Source organism: Euprymna scolopes, chromosome 26 (genome assembly GCF_053919585.1).
Source record: "Euprymna scolopes isolate OS-2025 chromosome 26, ASM5391958v1, whole genome shotgun sequence".
NCBI classification, from domain to species: Eukaryota; Metazoa; Mollusca; class Cephalopoda; order Sepiida; family Sepiolidae; genus Euprymna; species Euprymna scolopes.
The window spans coordinates 75,047,545-75,066,343 of NC_136507.1; the positions used below are offsets into that span (position 1 = coordinate 75,047,545).

Consider the following 18,799-nt stretch of genomic DNA (forward strand, 5'->3'; position numbering starts at 1 on the left):
GTAATGTGAACAAACATCTTGCTGCTTATCTCCATAACATCCCTGCAACTCATGTCCCCGATAGTAGCCCCTTACTTCAAAGTGGCACTGTGCCTTGTTTGGGGTGAAAATTGAATAAAAAAATAAAAATGAATAAAAAAGAAAAGCAAAAAGGGGACAGTTATTGGCCTTGGAAAATAAGGAAAGCCACCATGACAGTTTTGAAGGTAAACAAATATTTCCCTCGGCAAAGACTTTAATCATCACATACCCAACGGCTTTTACGTTACGATTTTGCTCTAAGGTGTTAAATAAATGCGTTAAGGATTTTACTTTGTCCTTTTTGAGTTGATATTAAACCAATAACTGATAAGAAATTCCTTGATGGTCTGCCCACTTTTTCTGAACGAATTATCTCTATTAACTCTAGCTTCCCTTATTTTGTCCTTTAGTCCTCACATTCAATGAGTGATGTTTCTGACAAAAGGAGAACAATTGCTGTTTTCTAGGTAGGGATTTACCTATCTAACACCTACCATTAGTTAGTTTTTTGACCTTGAAATAGTTTCTTTTTTTTTTTTTCCTTCATACCTTGTCTGGAGCGATTTCATTTTCAAAAAAATAATAATTTCCACTTTATCTCTATTTAACCTAATTTCCTTGAATCTTCTGAAGATATCTTTTGCACATGATTGAACCAATTTAATCCTCGATTTTGGATAATTTCCTGCAAATTTGTAACTATTCCATTAAAGATCTCATTTCTAGCGATCATAGATTTGTCTGTTCATTTCACACAAGTTATAGAATTGGAATCCATAGTTCAGATCTCAGACGCGCAGAAAACAGATCGGATACATGCAGTATAAAGCTGTCCTTCAATCTTATTTTTAATGTGCCATAGGGTTGAAATCTGTTAATGAATTATCTTAAACAACTTCAAAATATTTAAAATTGGAAAATTCATTAAATCTTTTTAAATTCTAGAAAAGGGGTCTTAAGAAAAAATTAAAATTAAGAGAGTCACTGAACACAAATCAAGCTAAGGATCAAATTCAATGCAAATCTGAAATATTTTAATTTTCAAATGGGAGATTATGCCCATATCATGCCCATAAAATGATGAAACTAAAATTTGTGGAATCTTAATAAACTGAGAACTAATAACGCTTATTATTAAAATTTCACAAAAATCGCAAATTTATCTGAATTTTCATGAAGGGCTTCACATTTTAACTTCTTTGCATAAAATTCAGTTAAAGTATATATAGACCACATTACCTACCCTTACTCCTAGCAGCTGAGTTTAAAAATTCATGTTTGGAAACAGCAAAATGAAAACGTCAAAGTGAACTTTGTCATCGAATATCAAGGTGATATGTCCCACAAAAGGAATATATTCGTTTGAAATAGCCGAGTGGTCCTGACTACCGTATTCAAATAATAATCTAGTAAGTCACCGTACTGGATCAGAGTTGGTATATCCTTAGCATGAGGCTTTTGGCGTACCTTTTGATTTGTGTGCCAGGTGGCTCTACCAGTCAGTAGCTATGGCTTCATCAGCCAATCATATTCTTCTAAATAAAACACGGATGTACTCATATTCAATGCATCATATCTAAACTGATAAAAACTGGCAATCATGCCACCTCATGAACCCTTATCCTTGAGTGGCCTTAGGCCTTAATGATTGGAATCCTTTTAATAAATAAGTGATTAGTAAGATCCTCTGCTTCCCCAATTGTAAATCGGCTTCCAAAAAATAGTAGGTAATGCCCTTTTCTTTTCCCTGCGATTTCTTTCCGACAGAAGAGACGTTGCGAGCCGGTCTCTGCTCTATCATTATTTTCATGGCAAATGCTCGTCTGACCTCCAATCTACAGTCCTCCCTTGCCAAACTTTCACAAAATAATACTCGACTAGCTACAACCACTATATACAATTTCCCCCACTCTCTGTCTGTGCCTAAATGTAAACACAGATTCCATGATAAAACTTCTTTCGTAGAACTGCTTGCCCGTGGAATTCTGTTCCACTGGCCTGCTTCCCAGCCGATAACAATATGGTAACCTTCAAGTCCAATGTAAACAAGTTCTTTTTGTGTTGTCTCTTTAAATAATCCAAATTCGACCCAATCTACACCATTAATGATTACTACACTACCACCTTACATTCATGAACTCTTATCCTCGAATGGCTTTCTGACCTTGATAAGTGGTGAACCCCTTTTATTTTAAAAATAAAAAAAGTATATCTTTAAGTGTGAGGATTTAGGTGCTCCTAAGCTGCTCTACCAGTCAGTATTTATAGCTTAACCAGCCAATCATATTCTTGTAAGGAGGAAAGACCCAGATGTATTCATATTCATTACATCACAATGATGTTCCAGGTGTTTGCTCTCAAGGGGGAGAAGGGGAGACAGTGCTTCTATAGTACATAAAATGGAAGAGTGGAAAAACATTGTAACATCAAATCAAGTGAACACAGAAAATTCCTTTTGTGCTTTCTAGGTCTTCATTTGTAAACCAACCTTACATTGCTATACAGTGTTGTGCTAAATCTGCTCTGTTCAGCTGCTAAAATAATTGAGGTGCTGATTGTACATTTGGTTCAAACATTGGAAAAACATTCTGTACTATAAAAAGATGACATAAAAGGGGAACAACAACAACAAAAATAAAAAAAATACAATTTAAAGAAAAAAAGAAAACCATGCGAGAGCAGGGAAGGGGTTGTCTTTTGTGCAGTTAACAAATTTACTGCATTACAGACGTGCATAGTATGCATGGGTATGTATGGGTATTACATGCATGCGAATTGGAGTTTTACCTGCACATCCAACGAGCAATGGTCAGTGTTTCTGCTCAAGTAGACAGGCGAGAAAATAAATATTAAGCAAAAAAAAAAAAAAAAAAAATGTAAATAAAATGGAAACAAGTAATAAAAAAAACGGCACGCTGCCAATTACACAACACCACAGTTTAAAGGGGAAAACACATTTACAGGTCACATTTTCAAAGGGTCAACTTTTTTTTTTACTCAGATTTACAGTTTTCTACCTCTACAAGCCGTTCTTAAAAACAAAAATAGAAAATAAGAGAAAGAAAAGCAAAGCAATATCTATATTAATAAAATTATGAAATGTGCGTATTTTTTGTGATATTTACACATGACATTTTTTATTTAATTTATTTGATTGAATATTTACTGAAATAAAATAATCAAAGGCAATAGCATAAAATAAAGTCTAATATAAAATACTTTATTTACAAAAAGAAAAAATTACAAAATTAAGTCTACCAGAATGCATTTTGGCTTCTTATCTATTTAAAAAAAAAAATTTTTTTTAAATAGAAATTAGACAGAAAAGGCATGAAGTCATTTGATGTAAAAAAACTACCTAAAAATAAGTGTTATAAGAACTTATATTAAGTAGATACTTATTATTGTTATCATTTTTTTTAATGGAGAGTAGACAATGTATTGTGGATGTATTATCGGCAGCTTCCATAACTCTTGCTTCTTCAAATTTGTCCTTCAGTTCTCATTTATAATGAGTGATTTTTCTGAAGAAAAAGCTGTATTCTAAGTCAGCAGTATTTTTGCGTGAGCAGTCGCCTGAAATGTGGGAAATTTTCTGTTTCTATCCTTGTAGCCATGTCACTAATAAGGGTGCAGGAGATAAACATTTTAACTAGGTTGACATTATCCACCCGATAGTCAGAGATCCAACCTTGGATTAACCTCTAAGGAGGTCATCCTATCAGCAGGTGCAAAGTACTGGAGCTGCTGTATTGCCATTTGGTGAATGGATTCTGGACCATGCAGTAGCTTCTGATGGGACTTCTCGATGCCATATTAGGAGGTAAATGTTACGGCTTTACCTTACCATTGGTTACAAAAAAAAATATTCTTCATTTCTTTTTCTCCCTTACTTTCCAAATCTGACCCCCAAGATCGACATAGGCATGGAATATGTGCCTACATTAGAGATAGCTTTCCATGTGGTAGGGACATCTCCAGAGAAGACCCTAATTTATGTGCTTCCAGGTTGCACTTGCTCCCATCACAGCATTTATATTTGCCCTCTCTCGCCCCCGCAACAGTGGAGTTACTATCTTTAAAAGCATATCTGAGAAAATTGACCACATCCTGTCTGGTCATCTTTCAGCTAACATTCACGTCTGTGGAGACTTCAATGTTCACAATGTGGAATAATTAGCCCACTCAAACAAGATAGATGATGAGGGGAGGTTCTGTCATGATTTTTTCATTGCTTATGACCTAACTCAGATTGTTCATGAACCCACCCGTATGCCTGACACTAACGGTCAGTATGCAAGTCCCCTAGACCTTTTTATCACAACTTGCTCTGAGCTATGTTCATCCTCCGTTCTGTCTCCACTAGGATCTTCTGACTACTCGGTTATATCAGTTAAGATAAAAACAAAATGTCATAAATCCTCAGATGTACCTCTCCACTGTACAGTATATCGATACTCTATGACTGACTGGGATAGCTTCCATATATTTATATCAGATCTACCTCTGCATTCCATGTTTAAAAAGAATGTGTCCTTTATAGTATCAGACCCGATGAAGTGGTTAATTGTAGGTATAGACCATTTCATACCCTTCAAAAAATTCCAGAAAAAAAAACTAACAGCCAGCTGTGGTTCTATTCAGAATATGCTGCTGCCTTGCATACAGAAATCACTTTTTCCATTGCTTCCAATGTAATAGATGTACTGACAATTAAGTTTCTTTTAGGACTGCCAGCAACCACTGTAAAAAAGTAATAAAGAATGTAAGACAGTTGTATGTTCAGCCCATTAAGCCCAAAGTAGCTGAGCAGTGGCTTGGTTCCCACCAGTTTTAGCAAATAGCAAACAGGATCCTGAACAGAAACGTGTGCTCTACCCTAACCATCATCAATGGACCTGAGGTCATCTCATCAGCATCGGACAAAGCCAAACCTTTTGCCAAGAACTTTGCAGCTAATTCTACCCTATGTAATCAAGGCACTTGTATCTGAAAATATGATGTATGACATACAAATATCTATGCGTGATGTTGCCAAGCTAATCAAAAATCTTGATTCCAGTAAAGCAACTGGTCCTGATAGCATTCCAATTATAGTGCTGGAAAACCTTCAACCAGAACTAGCTCACATACTTAAAAATCTGTTTAAGCATTATCTTAAAGGGAATTGCTTCCCAACACCCTGGAAAACCTCATCAATATGGCCCATATTCAAGAATTCAGATGATCGGTCATCTTCCTCTCAGTACAAACCAATAATTCTCCTGTGCATCATGAGTAAGTTGCTAGAATTTGTGTTAAATAGAGAAGTAGTCAACCACCTAAAAAAAAATTAACCTCCTTAGTGACATGCAATATGGCTTCCGTTCTGCTAGATCTACCACAGATGTACTAACAGTTATATCTCATAGGATTAGTGAATCTTTTGATGGAGGCTTCCTTTCTATAGCAATTGCTCTTGACATATCAAATGCCTTTGATAGGGTATGGTACAAAGGTCTACTTCACAAGCTCTCCAGCTATGGTGTAGCTGGAAATGTCTTCTCTCTGATAGGTTCATAAGAGTAGTGGTTGATGGGCAGAAATCAGAAAATAACAGTATTAATGGAGTCCCTCAGGGGTTCATCCTGGTCCAACTCTCCTGATCCACATCAATTATCTCTCAAATCACATCCTAAGATCATTTGTAAACATTTATGCTGACGACACTACTATCTATGGCAACACATCATCAAATGACCAAGTTCTCTGATTCTCGCCTCTGATCTTGAGCATGTGGTACAATGGGGAAAGAGGTGGCTAGTTACTTTTAATGCATCTAAAACCAAGCTTCTATTTTTACATCGGCCACACTCTGGCATCAATTGAAATGAATGGCTCTTGTCTTGAGAAGGCTCTATGTTTAGACAAGCTTTTGGGTCTGACCTTTACTCCTGATCTAAAATGGAACATGTACATCAAATCCATTGCCAAATTCACTGGAAAAATAGTGGGACCATTCCACCGCTCCAGTAGATATCTCACTGCTGATGCAACTCTCTACCTGTATAAGAGCCAAGTACGTCCAAGGATGAAATATTGTTGCTACATCTGGGCAGGAGCTGCTAGAAGCAGCTTATCCTGCCTTGACAGAGTTAAAAAAAAAACTTTGCAACCTCTTTTTCACAGAAGAGACATTGCGACCTTGTCTCTGCTTTATCATTATTTTCATAGCAATTACTCTTCTGAGCTCCAATCTATGGTTCTGCACTCAGCAAAATTTCACAAAAAACACCCGTGAAAACAATATCAATAATTTCCCCCACTTTTTATATGTGTCTAAACCTAAACGAAGATTCCATGAACTGCACGCCTGTGGAACTCTCTTCCGTTCACCTACTTTCCAGCTAAAAATTTCCACTTCTTTTTTTAAAAAAAATAAAAATAAAAAAATAAGTGTTAGATGGATATATATATATATTCTTTTTCCCTCATTGTTAGAAACAAAAAAAGAAGAAGAAAAATTCTCCACTCCCTTATTTTCCTTTCTTTTTCTTTTCTTTTTCCCTTCTCTTGCATTTGTCACATAACTTCTCTCTTTCTCTTTCTCTCTCTCTCTCTCTCTCTCTGGATCTGCTTGTTGATATTGTAAAAACCCCAACTTTTTCTCAATTTTATAATAATTAAATTTAACTTTTTAAATCCTATTTTAAAAAATAAAATAAAATGGTAAAACAATTTTTAAAAAAAACAAAAAAAAACAAGGATTTATGAGATTTAACGATGTCTGATTGAAATTATTGCAAAATTTATTTTTTTAACAACAAATTATTTCTTTATTGGGTTATTTTTCCAAAAATTGTAAATATTCTACAAAAAATTAATTAAGGGAAAGTGGGGAGCAATAGACGAAACAATAACGAAAATAAAAAGATTCCCGGACAATACCTTTTAATAAAATCTTAGTTTAATTTAACATAGAAATTAAAATATTTTTTTTTAGATGTAACGTAATGCAATCGTTGTAAGGGAGATAATTCGTCAATTTTATTGTACAGAAATCACAAATAGTAATTAAAGAGTTACTTCCCTTTCGCTCAAAAGCACTTTATATTATTTACCTGCTTTTTAAAATAAAACTATTTAATGATTTTGAAAGCTTGTAATAGGCAATAAAACGTCGCATTCTGTAATGTGGCACAATCTACAAAATAAGCAAGATCGTGTTCATCTCCCATAAAAATATTTGGGTTCTTATTTAAACTCAAGTGAAATATAGCAGTTCAAAATAAAATAACAGGAAAAATTCTGAATATACAAAGGCTTTCCAAAAGTAAAGCCTTCTATCTTTTTTTATTCCGCCCGAATGGATCAGAGGGGACTGCAAATCGCATTGTTATGATAACTGAACTTATGCATCCATGACCTGAAAGTTTAATCTCTCTGCAAATATTGACAGTGTGAAACTATAAGAAAACAACCCTCTGTCATGGACGTGTGTTAGAAGCAGAGATGCGTGATTGAATTCCTGGCAAAAAATGCACTGAGAATGGTGGTGACTATGTAGAAAAATAAATTCTGTACCACAAAAGGTCACTCGTCTTTATGGTACCACTTACGTCTTTGCAGCTTTTCAACTTCTTGAATAAAAAAAAATAGCAGGTTTTACTTTTGGATGACCCTCATACTTATTAATGAATATTAGTATGCTCTAAAAATTATAAGGAATTCTTGAGTTAAATTTTACTAAAATAAAATGATATTAATTTACTGATCCAAATCCAAAAATTCCAAACGACATTCATGTTTAGCCAATCTTTTCATGGAAGATTATCTCTGTTCTTCTAATATGAAAATGACACACTAGTTTGTCGTTTGAAGTCTGAATTGTCAATTAAGTTTAGTTTTTATTAAAATTCTACTTCTATACTTATTTCTTAGGGGAAAAAAAGGTCCAGTATTTCCATGTCTTTAGTTGTTCTGTTTCATTTTTTGCAATCTACTAACTTTAAAAGTGTCAGTAGACCCATGTGTCTTTTATGATATTCTTAAAAGATTAGAACACCTGATATACATCCTCTAACGCTCGTCTTTTAAACAAAAGCATAAAATAATGTAGAAATTAATTAGTCCCCCCTCGTTATATATCTGACAATTCTTAATTTACTTAATTTATTAGAGACCTTTTATAGCCAATGCATTTAAATAGGTAAATGCACTTAAGTTGGATGTAACTAAGCTTAGTTTGAGAGGACGCATCTCAGTTACTGTGAACGACGCCCTCCCCCTTCCCCACCAATCCGCATAGATCTTTAACGTGTAAAACTCCATATAACATCTATCCCGCAACTAACCGTGACGGTCCGACAGTTCGCAAGTGAGCACCACCTCCTTGACTGCTTATCTTCCCTTTCTCCCTTTAGTTCTTATCTCTCTTTTTCCCCCTACCCCCACTTTAAAAGTCTTACACATCTTACACCCTTCCCTTCTTTTCCCCTTCTCCCTCTCTCTCCTCCCTCTATTCCTATCCGTGTCTGGTTGAATATTTCAAACTCCACCTCATCCCTTTCTGATGTTTATTAAATCTTAAAACTTAAATGTTGTCGAATTAGAATTGAAATTCCTCCCCCCCCCCACACACACTTTTTTTTTTTTTTTGCTTCTTCTAATATCGTTTTTCCAATCAATAACCATTCCTGTTAAAGTCTGAAGTTACTGGGTCGTTGATACGATTCGGTAACCAAAACATGTGTAACTAAGCAGATAAAACGGTAATAAAAATAAATAAATAAATATATATATATATATATATATATATATATATATATATATATATATATATACCTGTAGAAATATATTTTCTTATAATATATACCAATCCTTATTTAAGAAGCTCAATGTAATTACAGAGCAATATGAATAAATGACAAAAAACTATATTCCAAAATTCATGATGTTGACCATCTTATTATTTATTCTTTTAATTCAGTTGACATTTACAATTCTTGACAGGATCTGTTTTGTAGTGCACAATCAATCATTATATCAATCAGTGAATCTATTATACTCTTAACTCATCAGAAGAAATAGCAACAATCAATCCGTCAAAAGGAAATAAAGTGTGATTTGATTACAATCCGAAAATTGGAAGAGAAGCTGCAAATACTTTTAATATGGATCCATTACGACATTTTTAATTTCAAATTATATATATAATTCTGACAACTACTCCAAGAGTACTGTCACCCCAAGTCATCCTTTAAATAAATTGAAACTTGAATATCTTCCAGAATCCATTGTTAAAGCCCAGCTGGTTTTGCTATGAAAGAATCTGGTTATTAGTAGTATTGTCAGTTTTTGCACGAAAACTAAAATTTTAATTCTATTGTCATTTTAAATCATTCTTTAATTCATCATCCCCTTCTTATTTATTAAGAATCATTTAACCATATTTAAATTCCTTTAAATCTAATTAACTTTTTACACCCCATGCTTTATATTTAACCTCCTCCCTCTTCTTATTTTAATACTGTATTTATTAACAATCATTTAACCATATTCAAATTCCTTTAAATCTAATTAACTTTTTACACCCCATGCTTTATATTTAACCTCCTCCCTCTTCTTATTTTAATACTGTATTTATTAAGAATCATTTAACCATATTCAAATTCCTTTAAATCTAATTAACTTTTTACACCCCATGCTTTATATTTAACCTCCTCCCTCTTCTTATTTTAATACTGTATTTATTAAGAATCATTTAACCATATTCAAATTCCTTTAAATCTAATTAACTTTTTACACCCCATGCTTTATATTTAACCTCCTCCCTCTTCTTATTTTGATACTGTATTTATTAACAATCATTTAACCATATTCAAATTCCTTTAAATCTAATTAACTTTTTACACCCCATGCTTTATATTTAACCCCCTCCCTCTTCTTATTTTAATACTGTATTTATTAACAATCATTTAACCATATTTAAATTCCTTTAAATCTAATTAACTTTTTACACCCCATGCTTTATATTTAACCTCCTCCCTCTTCTTATTTTAATACTGTATTTATTAACAATCATTTAACCATATTCAAATTCCTTTAAATCTAATTAACTTTTTACACCCCATGCTTTATATTTAACCCCCTCCCTCTTCTTATTTTAATACTGTATTTATTAACAATCATTTAACCATATTTAAATTCCTTTAAATCTAATTAACTTTTTACACCCCATGCTTTATATTTAACCCCCTCCCTCTTCTTATTTTAATACTGTATTTATTAACAATCATTTAACCATATTTAAATTCCTTTAAATCTAATTAACTTTTTACACCCCATGCTTTATATTTAACCTCCTCCCTCTTCTTATTTTAATACTGTATTTATTAACAATCATTTAACCATATTCAAATTCCTTTAAATCTAATTAACTTTTTACACCCCATGCTTTATATTTAACCCCCTCCCTCTTCTTATTTTAATACTGTATTTATTAACAATCATTTAACCATATTCAAATTCCTTTAAATCTAATTAACTTTTTACACCCCATGCTTTATATTTAACCCCCTCCCTCTTCTTATTTTAATACTGTATTTATTAAGAATCATTTAACCATATTCAAATTCCTTTAAATCTAATTAACTTTTTACACCCCATGCTTTATATTTACCTCCTCCCTCTTCTTATTTTAATACTGTATTTATTAAGAATCATTTAACCATATTCAAATTCCTTTAAATCTAATTAACTTTTTACACCCCATGCTTTATATTTAACCTCCTCCCTCTTCTTATTTTAATACTGTATTTATTAACAATGATTTAACCATATTTAAATTCCTTAAAATCTAATTAACTTTTTACACCCCATGCTTTATATTTAACCTCCTCCCTCTTCTTATTTTAATACTGTATTTATTAACAATCATTTAACCATATTCAAATTCCTTTAAATCTAATTAACTTTTTACACCCCATGCTTTATATTTAACCTCCTCCCTCTTCTTATTTTAATACTGTATTTATTAACAATCATTTAACCATATTCAAATTCCTTTAAATCTAATTAACTTTTTACACCCCATGCTTTATATTTAACCTCCTCCCTCTTCTTATTTTGATACTGTATTTATTAACAATCATTTAACCATATTCAAATTCCTTTAAATCTAATTAACTTTTTACACCCCATGCTTTATATTTAACCTCCTCCCTCTTCTTATTTTAATACTGTATTTATTAACAATCATTTAACCATATTCAAATTCCTTTAAATCTAATTAACTTTTTACACCCAATGCTTTATATTTAACCTCCTCCCTCTTCTTATTTTAATACTGTATTTATTAACAATCATTTAACCATATTCAAATTCCTTTAAATCTAATTAACTTTTTACACCCCATGCTTTATATTTAACCCCCTCCCTCTTCTTATTTTAATACTGTATTTATTAACAATCATTTAACCATATTCAAATTCCTTTAAATCTAATTAACAATTAACTTTTTACACCCCATGCTTTATATTTAACCGCCTCCCTCTTCTTATTTTGATACTGTATTTATTAACAATCATTTAACCATATTCAAATTCCTTTAAATCTAATTAACTTTTTACACCCCATGCTTTATATTTAACCTCCTCCCTCTTCTTATTTTAATACTGTATTTATTAAGAATCATTTAACCATATTCAAATTCCTTTAAATCTAATTAACTTTTTACACCCCATGCTTTATATTTAACCTCCTCCCTCTTCTTATTTTAATACTGTATTTATTAACAATCATTTAACCATATTTAAATTCCTTAAAATCTAATTAACTTTTTACACCCCATGCTTTATATTTAACCTCCTCCCTCTTCTTATTTTAATACTGTATTTATTAACAATCATTTAACCATATTCAAATTCCTTTAAATCTAATTAACTTTTTACACCCCATGCTTTATATTTAACCTCCTCCCTCTTCTTATTTTAATACTGTATTTATTAACAATCATTTAACCATATTCAAATTCCTTTAAATCTAATAAACTTTTTACACCCCATGCTTTATATTTAACCTCCTCCCTCTTCTTATTTTGATACTGTATTTATTAACAATCATTTAACCATATTCAAATTCCTTTAAATCTAATTAACTTTTTACACCCCATGCTTTATATTTAACCTCCTCCCTCTTCTTATTTTAATACTGTATTTATTAACAATCATTTAACCATATTCAAATTCCTTTAAATCTAATTAACTTTTTACACCCAATGCTTTATATTTAACCTCCTCCCTCTTCTTATTTTAATACTGTATTTATTAACAATCATTTAACCATATTCAAATTCCTTTAAATCTAATTAACTTTTTACACCCCATGCTTTATATTTAACCCCCTCCCTCTTCTTATTTTAATACTGTATTTATTAACAATCATTTAACCATATTCAAATTCCTTTAAATCTAATTAACTTTTTACACCCCATGCTTTATATTTAACCGCCTCCCTCTTCTTATTTTGATACTGTATTTATTAACAATCATTTAACCATATTCAAATTCCTTTAAATCTAATTAACTTTTTACACCCCATGCTTTATATTTAACCTCCTCCCTCTTCTTATTTTAATACTGTATTTATTAAGAATCATTTAACCATATTCAAATTCCTTTAAATCTAATTAACTTTTTACACCCCATGCTTTATATTTAACCTCCTCCTTCTTCTTATTTTGATACTGTATTTATTAACAATCATTTAACCATATTCAAATTCCTTTAAATCTAATTAACTTTTTACACCCCATGCTTTATATTTAACCTCCTCCCTCTTCTTATTTTACTACTGTATTTATTAACAATCATTTAACCATATTCAAATTCCTTTAAATCTAATTAACTTTTTACACCCAATGCTTTATATTTAACCTCCTCCCTCTTCTTATTTTAATACTGTATTTATTAACAATCATTTAACCATATTCAAATTCCTTTAAATCTAATTAACTTTTTACACCCCATGGTTTATATTTAACCTCCTCCCTCTTCTTATTTTAATACTGTATTTATTAACAATCATTTAACCATATTTAAATTCCTTTAAATCTAATTAACTTTTTACACCCCATCCTTTATATTTAACCTCCTCCCTCTTCTTATTTTAATACTGTATTTATTAAGAATCATTTAACCATATTCAAATTCCATTTAAATCTAATTAACTTTTTACACCCCATGCTTTATATTTAACCTCCTCCCTCTTCTTATTTTAATACTGTATTTATTAAGAATCATTTAACCATATTTAAATTCCTTTAAATCTAATTAACTTTTTACACCCCATGCTTTATATTTAACCTCCTCCCTCTTCTTATTTTAATACTGTATTTATTAACAATCATTTAACCATATTTAAATTCCTTTAAATCTAATTAACTTTTTACACCCCATCCTTTATATTTAACCTCCTCCCTCTTCTTATTTTAATACTGTATTTATTAAGAATCATTTAACCATATTCAAATTCCATTTAAATCTAATTAACTTTTTACACCCCATGCTTTATATTTAACCCCCTCCCTCTTCTTATTTTAATACTGTATTTATTAAGAATCATTTAACCATATTCAAATTCCTTTAAATCTAATTAACTTTTTACACCCCATGCTTTATATTTAACCCCCTCCCTCTTCTTATTTTAATACTGTATTTATTAACAATCATTTAACCATATTCAAATTCCTTTAAATCTAATTAACTTTTTACACCCCATCCTTTATATTTAACCTCCTCCCTCTTCTTATTTTAATACTGTATTTATTAAGAATCATTTAACCATATTCAAATTCCTTTAAATCTAATTAACTTTTTACACCCCATGCTTTATATTTAACCTCCTCCCTCTTCTTATTTTAATACTGTATTTATTAACAATCATTTAACCATATTTAAATTCCTTTAAATCTAATTAACTTTTTACACCCCATCCTTTATATTTAACCCCCTCCCTCTTCTTATTTTAATACTGTATTTATTAACAATCATTTAACCATATTTAAATTCCTTTACATCTAATTAACTTTTTACACCCCATGCTTTATATTTAACCCCCTCCCTCTTCTTATTTTAATACTGTATTTATTAAGAATCATTTAACCATATTCAAATTCCTTTAAATCTAATTAACTTTTTACACCCCATGCTTTATATTTAACCGCCTACCTCTTCTTATTTTGATACTGTATTTATTAACAATCATTTAACCATATTCAAATTCCTTTAAATCTAATTAACTTTTTACACCCCATGCTTTATATTTAACCTCCTCCCTCTTCTTATTTTAATACTGTATTTATTAAGAATCATTTAACCATATTCAAATTCCTTTAAATCTAATTAACTTTTTACACCCCATGCTTTATATTTAACCTCCTCCTTCTTCTTATTTTGATACTGTATTTATTAACAATCATTTAACCATATTCAAATTCCTTTAAATCTAATTAACTTTTTACACCCCATGCTTTATATTTAACCTCCTCCCTCTTCTTATTTTACTACTGTATTTATTAACAATCATTTAACCATATTCAAATTCCTTTAAATCTAATTAACTTTTTACACCCAATGCTTTATATTTAACCTCCTCCCTCTTCTTATTTTAATACTGTATTTATTAACAATCATTTAACCATATTCAAATTCCTTTAAATCTAATTAACTTTTTACACTCCATGGTTTATATTTAACCTCCTCCCTCTTCTTATTTTAATACTGTATTTATTAACAATCATTTAACCATATTTAAATTCCTTTAAATCTAATTAACTTTTTACACCCCATCCTTTATATTTAACCTCCTCCCTCTTCTTATTTTAATACTGTATTTATTAAGAATCATTTAACCATATTCAAATTCCATTTAAATCTAATTAACTTTTTACACCCCATGCTTTATATTTAACCTCCTCCCTCTTCTTATTTTAATACTGTATTTATTAAGAATCATTTAACCATATTTAAATTCCTTTAAATCTAATTAACTTTTTACACCCCATGCTTTATATTTAACCTCCTCCCTCTTCTTATTTTAATACTGTATTTATTAACAATCATTTAACCATATTTAAATTCCTTTAAATCTAATTAACTTTTTACACCCCATCCTTTATATTTAACCTCCTCCCTCTTCTTATTTTAATACTGTATTTATTAAGAATCATTTAACCATATTCAAATTCCATTTAAATCTAATTAACTTTTTACACCCCATGCTTTATATTTAACCCCCTCCCTCTTCTTATTTTAATACTGTATTTATTAAGAATCATTTAACCATATTCAAATTCCTTTAAATCTAATTAACTTTTTACACCCCATGCTTTATATTTAACCCCCTCCCTCTTCTTATTTTAATACTGTATTTATTAACAATCATTTAACCATATTCAAATTCCTTTAAATCTAATTAACTTTTTACACCCCATCCTTTATATTTAACCTCCTCCCTCTTCTTATTTTAATACTGTATTTATTAAGAATCATTTAACCATATTCAAATTCCTTTAAATCTAATTAACTTTTTACACCCCATGCTTTATATTTAACCTCCTCCCTCTTCTTATTTTAATACTGTATTTATTAACAATCATTTAACCATATTTAAATTCCTTTAAATCTAATTAACTTTTTACACCCCATCCTTTATATTTAACCCCCTCCCTCTTCTTATTTTAATACTGTATTTATTAACAATCATTTAACCATATTTAAATTCCTTTACATCTAATTAACTTTTTACACCCCATGCTTTATATTTAACCCCCTCCCTCTTCTTATTTTAATACTGTATTTATTAAGAATCATTTAACCATATTCAAATTCCTTTACATCTAATTAACTTTTTACACCCCATGCTTTATATTTAACCTCCTCCCTCTTCTTATTTTAATACTGTATTTATTAACAATCATTTAACCATATTCAAATTCCTTTAAATCTAATTAACTTTTTACACCCCATGCTTTATATTTAACCTCCTCCCTCTTCTTATTTTAATACTGTATTTATTGAGAATCATTTAACCATATTCAAATTCCTTTAAATCTAATTAACTTTTTACACCCCATGCTTTATATTTAACCCCCTCCCTCTTCTTATTTTAATACTGTATTTATTAAGAATCATTTAACCATATTCAAATTCCTTTACATCTAATTAACTTTTTACACCCCATGCTTTATATTTAACCCCCTCCCTCTTCTTATTTTAATACTGTATTTATTAAGAATCATTTAACCATATTCAAATTCCTTTACATCTAATTAACTTTTTACACCCCATGCTTTATATTTAACCTCCTCCCTCTTCTTATTTTAATACTGTATTTATTAAGAATCATTTAACCATATTTAAATTCCTTTAAATCTAATTAACTTTTTACACCCCATGCTTTATATTTAACCCCCTCCCTCTTCTTATTTTAATACTGTATTTATTAAGAATCATTTAACCATATTCAAATTCCTTTAAATCTAATTAACTTTTTACACCCCATGCTTTATATTTAACCCCCTCCCTCTTCTTATTTTACTACTGTATTTATTAAGAATCATTTAACCATATTCAAATTCCTTTAAATCTAATTAACTTTTTACACCCCATGCTTTATATTTAACCTCCTCCCTCTTCTTATTTTAATACTGTATTTATTAACAATCATTTAACCATATTCAAATTCCTTTAAATCTAATTAACTTTTTACACCCCATGCTTTATATTTAACCCCCTCCCTCTTCTTATTTTAATACTGTATTTATTAACAATCATTTAACCATATTTAAATTCCTTTAAATCTAATTAACTTTTTACACCCCATCCTTTATATTTAACCCCCTCCCTCTTCTTATTTTAATACTGTATTTATTAACAATCATTTAACCATATTTAAATTCCTTTACATCTAATTAACTTTTTACACCCCATGCTTTATATTTAACCCCCTCCCTCTTCTTATTTTAATACTGTATTTATTAAGAATCATTTAACCATATTCAAATTCCTTTAAATCTAATTAACTTTTTACACCCCATGCTTTATATTTAACCTCCTCCCTCTTCTTATTTTAATACTGTATTTATTAACAATCATTTAACCATATTCAAATTCCTTTAAATCTAATTAACTTTTTACACCCCATGCTTTATATTTAACCCCCTCCCTCTTCTTATTTTAATACTGTATTTATTAACAATCATTTAACCATATTTAAATTCCTTTAAATCTAATTAACTTTTTACACCCCATCCTTTATATTTAACCCCCTCCCTCTTCTTATTTTAATACTGTATGTATTAACAATCATTTAACCATATTTAAATTCCTTTACATCTAATTAACTTTTTACACCCCATGCTTTATATTTAACCCCCTCCCTCTTCTTATTTTAATACTGTATTTATTAACAATCATTTAACCATATTCAAATTCCTTTAAATCTAATTAACTTTTTACACCCCATGCTTTATATTTAACCTCCTCCCTCTTCTTATTTTAATACTGTATTTATTAACAATCATTTAACCATATTCAAATTCCTTTAAATCTAATTAACTTTTTACACCCCATGCTTTATATTTAACCCCCTCCCTCTTCTTATTTTAATACTGTATTTATTAACAATCATTTAACCATATTTAAATTCCTTTAAATCTAATTAACTTTTTACACCCCATCCTTTATATTTAACCCCCTCCCTCTTCTTATTTTAATACTGTATTTATTAACAATCATTTAACCATATTTAAATTCCTTTACATCTAATTAACTTTTTACACCCCATGCTTTATATTTAACCCCCTCCCTCTTCTTATTTTAATACTGTATTTATTAAGAATCATTTAACCATATTCAAATTCCTTTACATCTAATTAACTTTTTACACCCCATGCTTTATATTTAACCTCCTCCCTCTTCTTATTTTAATACTGTATTTATTAAGAATCATTTAACCATATTCAAATTCCTTTACATCTAATTAACTTTTTACACCTCATGCTTTATATTTAACCCCCTCCCTCTTCTTATTTTAATACTGTATTTATTAAGAATCATTTAACCATATTCAAATTCCTTTACATCTAATTAACTTTTTACACCCCATGCTTTATATTTAACCTCCTCCCTCTTCTTATTTTAATACTGTATTTATTAACAATCATTTAACCATATTCAAATTCCTTTAAATCTAATTAACTTTTTACACCCCATGCTTTATATTTAACCCCCTCCCTCTTCTTATTTTAATACTGTATTTATTAAGAATCATTTAACCATATTCAAATTCCTTTAAATCTAATTAACTTTTTACACCCCATGCTTTATATTTAACCTCCTCCCTCTTCTTATTTTACTACTGTATTTATTAAGAATCATTTAACCATATTTAAATTCCTTTAAATCGAATTAACTTTTTATACCCCATGCTTTATACTTTATCCCCTCCCCCTTCTTTTCGACTTATAATGAGGAGCAGAAACTATTCTCAATTTTATTTTAATTTTTTTGTAGAGAAGTGTAACTTTATTAGTACGTACTTATTATCGTAAACATTTACTCAATTAATGTTAACTCTCCAAGCAGGAGTGCAGAAATACCTAGTTTAGAATCCAGGCATGAGGCTATCTCTCTCAGTGTTGATGGACCTGTAAATCTCATTGTTATCCAATTAAGAGAAGAAAAAAACCTCTGCTACTGACCTTATACATCATGGCACCAAACAGGGTAGTTAGGTC

At 30.0% G+C, this 18,799-nt stretch overlaps 1 protein-coding gene across 6 annotated transcripts in view; it reads right to left on the bottom strand.

Moving 5' to 3' along the window:
* The window catches only part of LOC145248189 (uncharacterized), a 296,866-nt gene that overhangs the window by 23,918 nt on the left and 254,149 nt on the right, over nucleotides 1-18,799 (bottom strand). For 2 of the 6 annotated variants that reach the window (XM_080110051.1, XM_080110050.1), the window contains one exon: nucleotides 2,809-2,839. The exons of the other annotated variants lie outside the window; for them this stretch is intronic. In XM_080110051.1, the coding sequence (XP_079966177.1) occupies nucleotides 2,831-2,839 (9 nt within the window). In that variant the 3' untranslated portion in view covers nucleotides 2,809-2,830. The remainder of the gene's footprint in view (nucleotides 1-2,808; nucleotides 2,840-18,799) is intronic. 6 annotated transcript variants of the gene reach the window in all.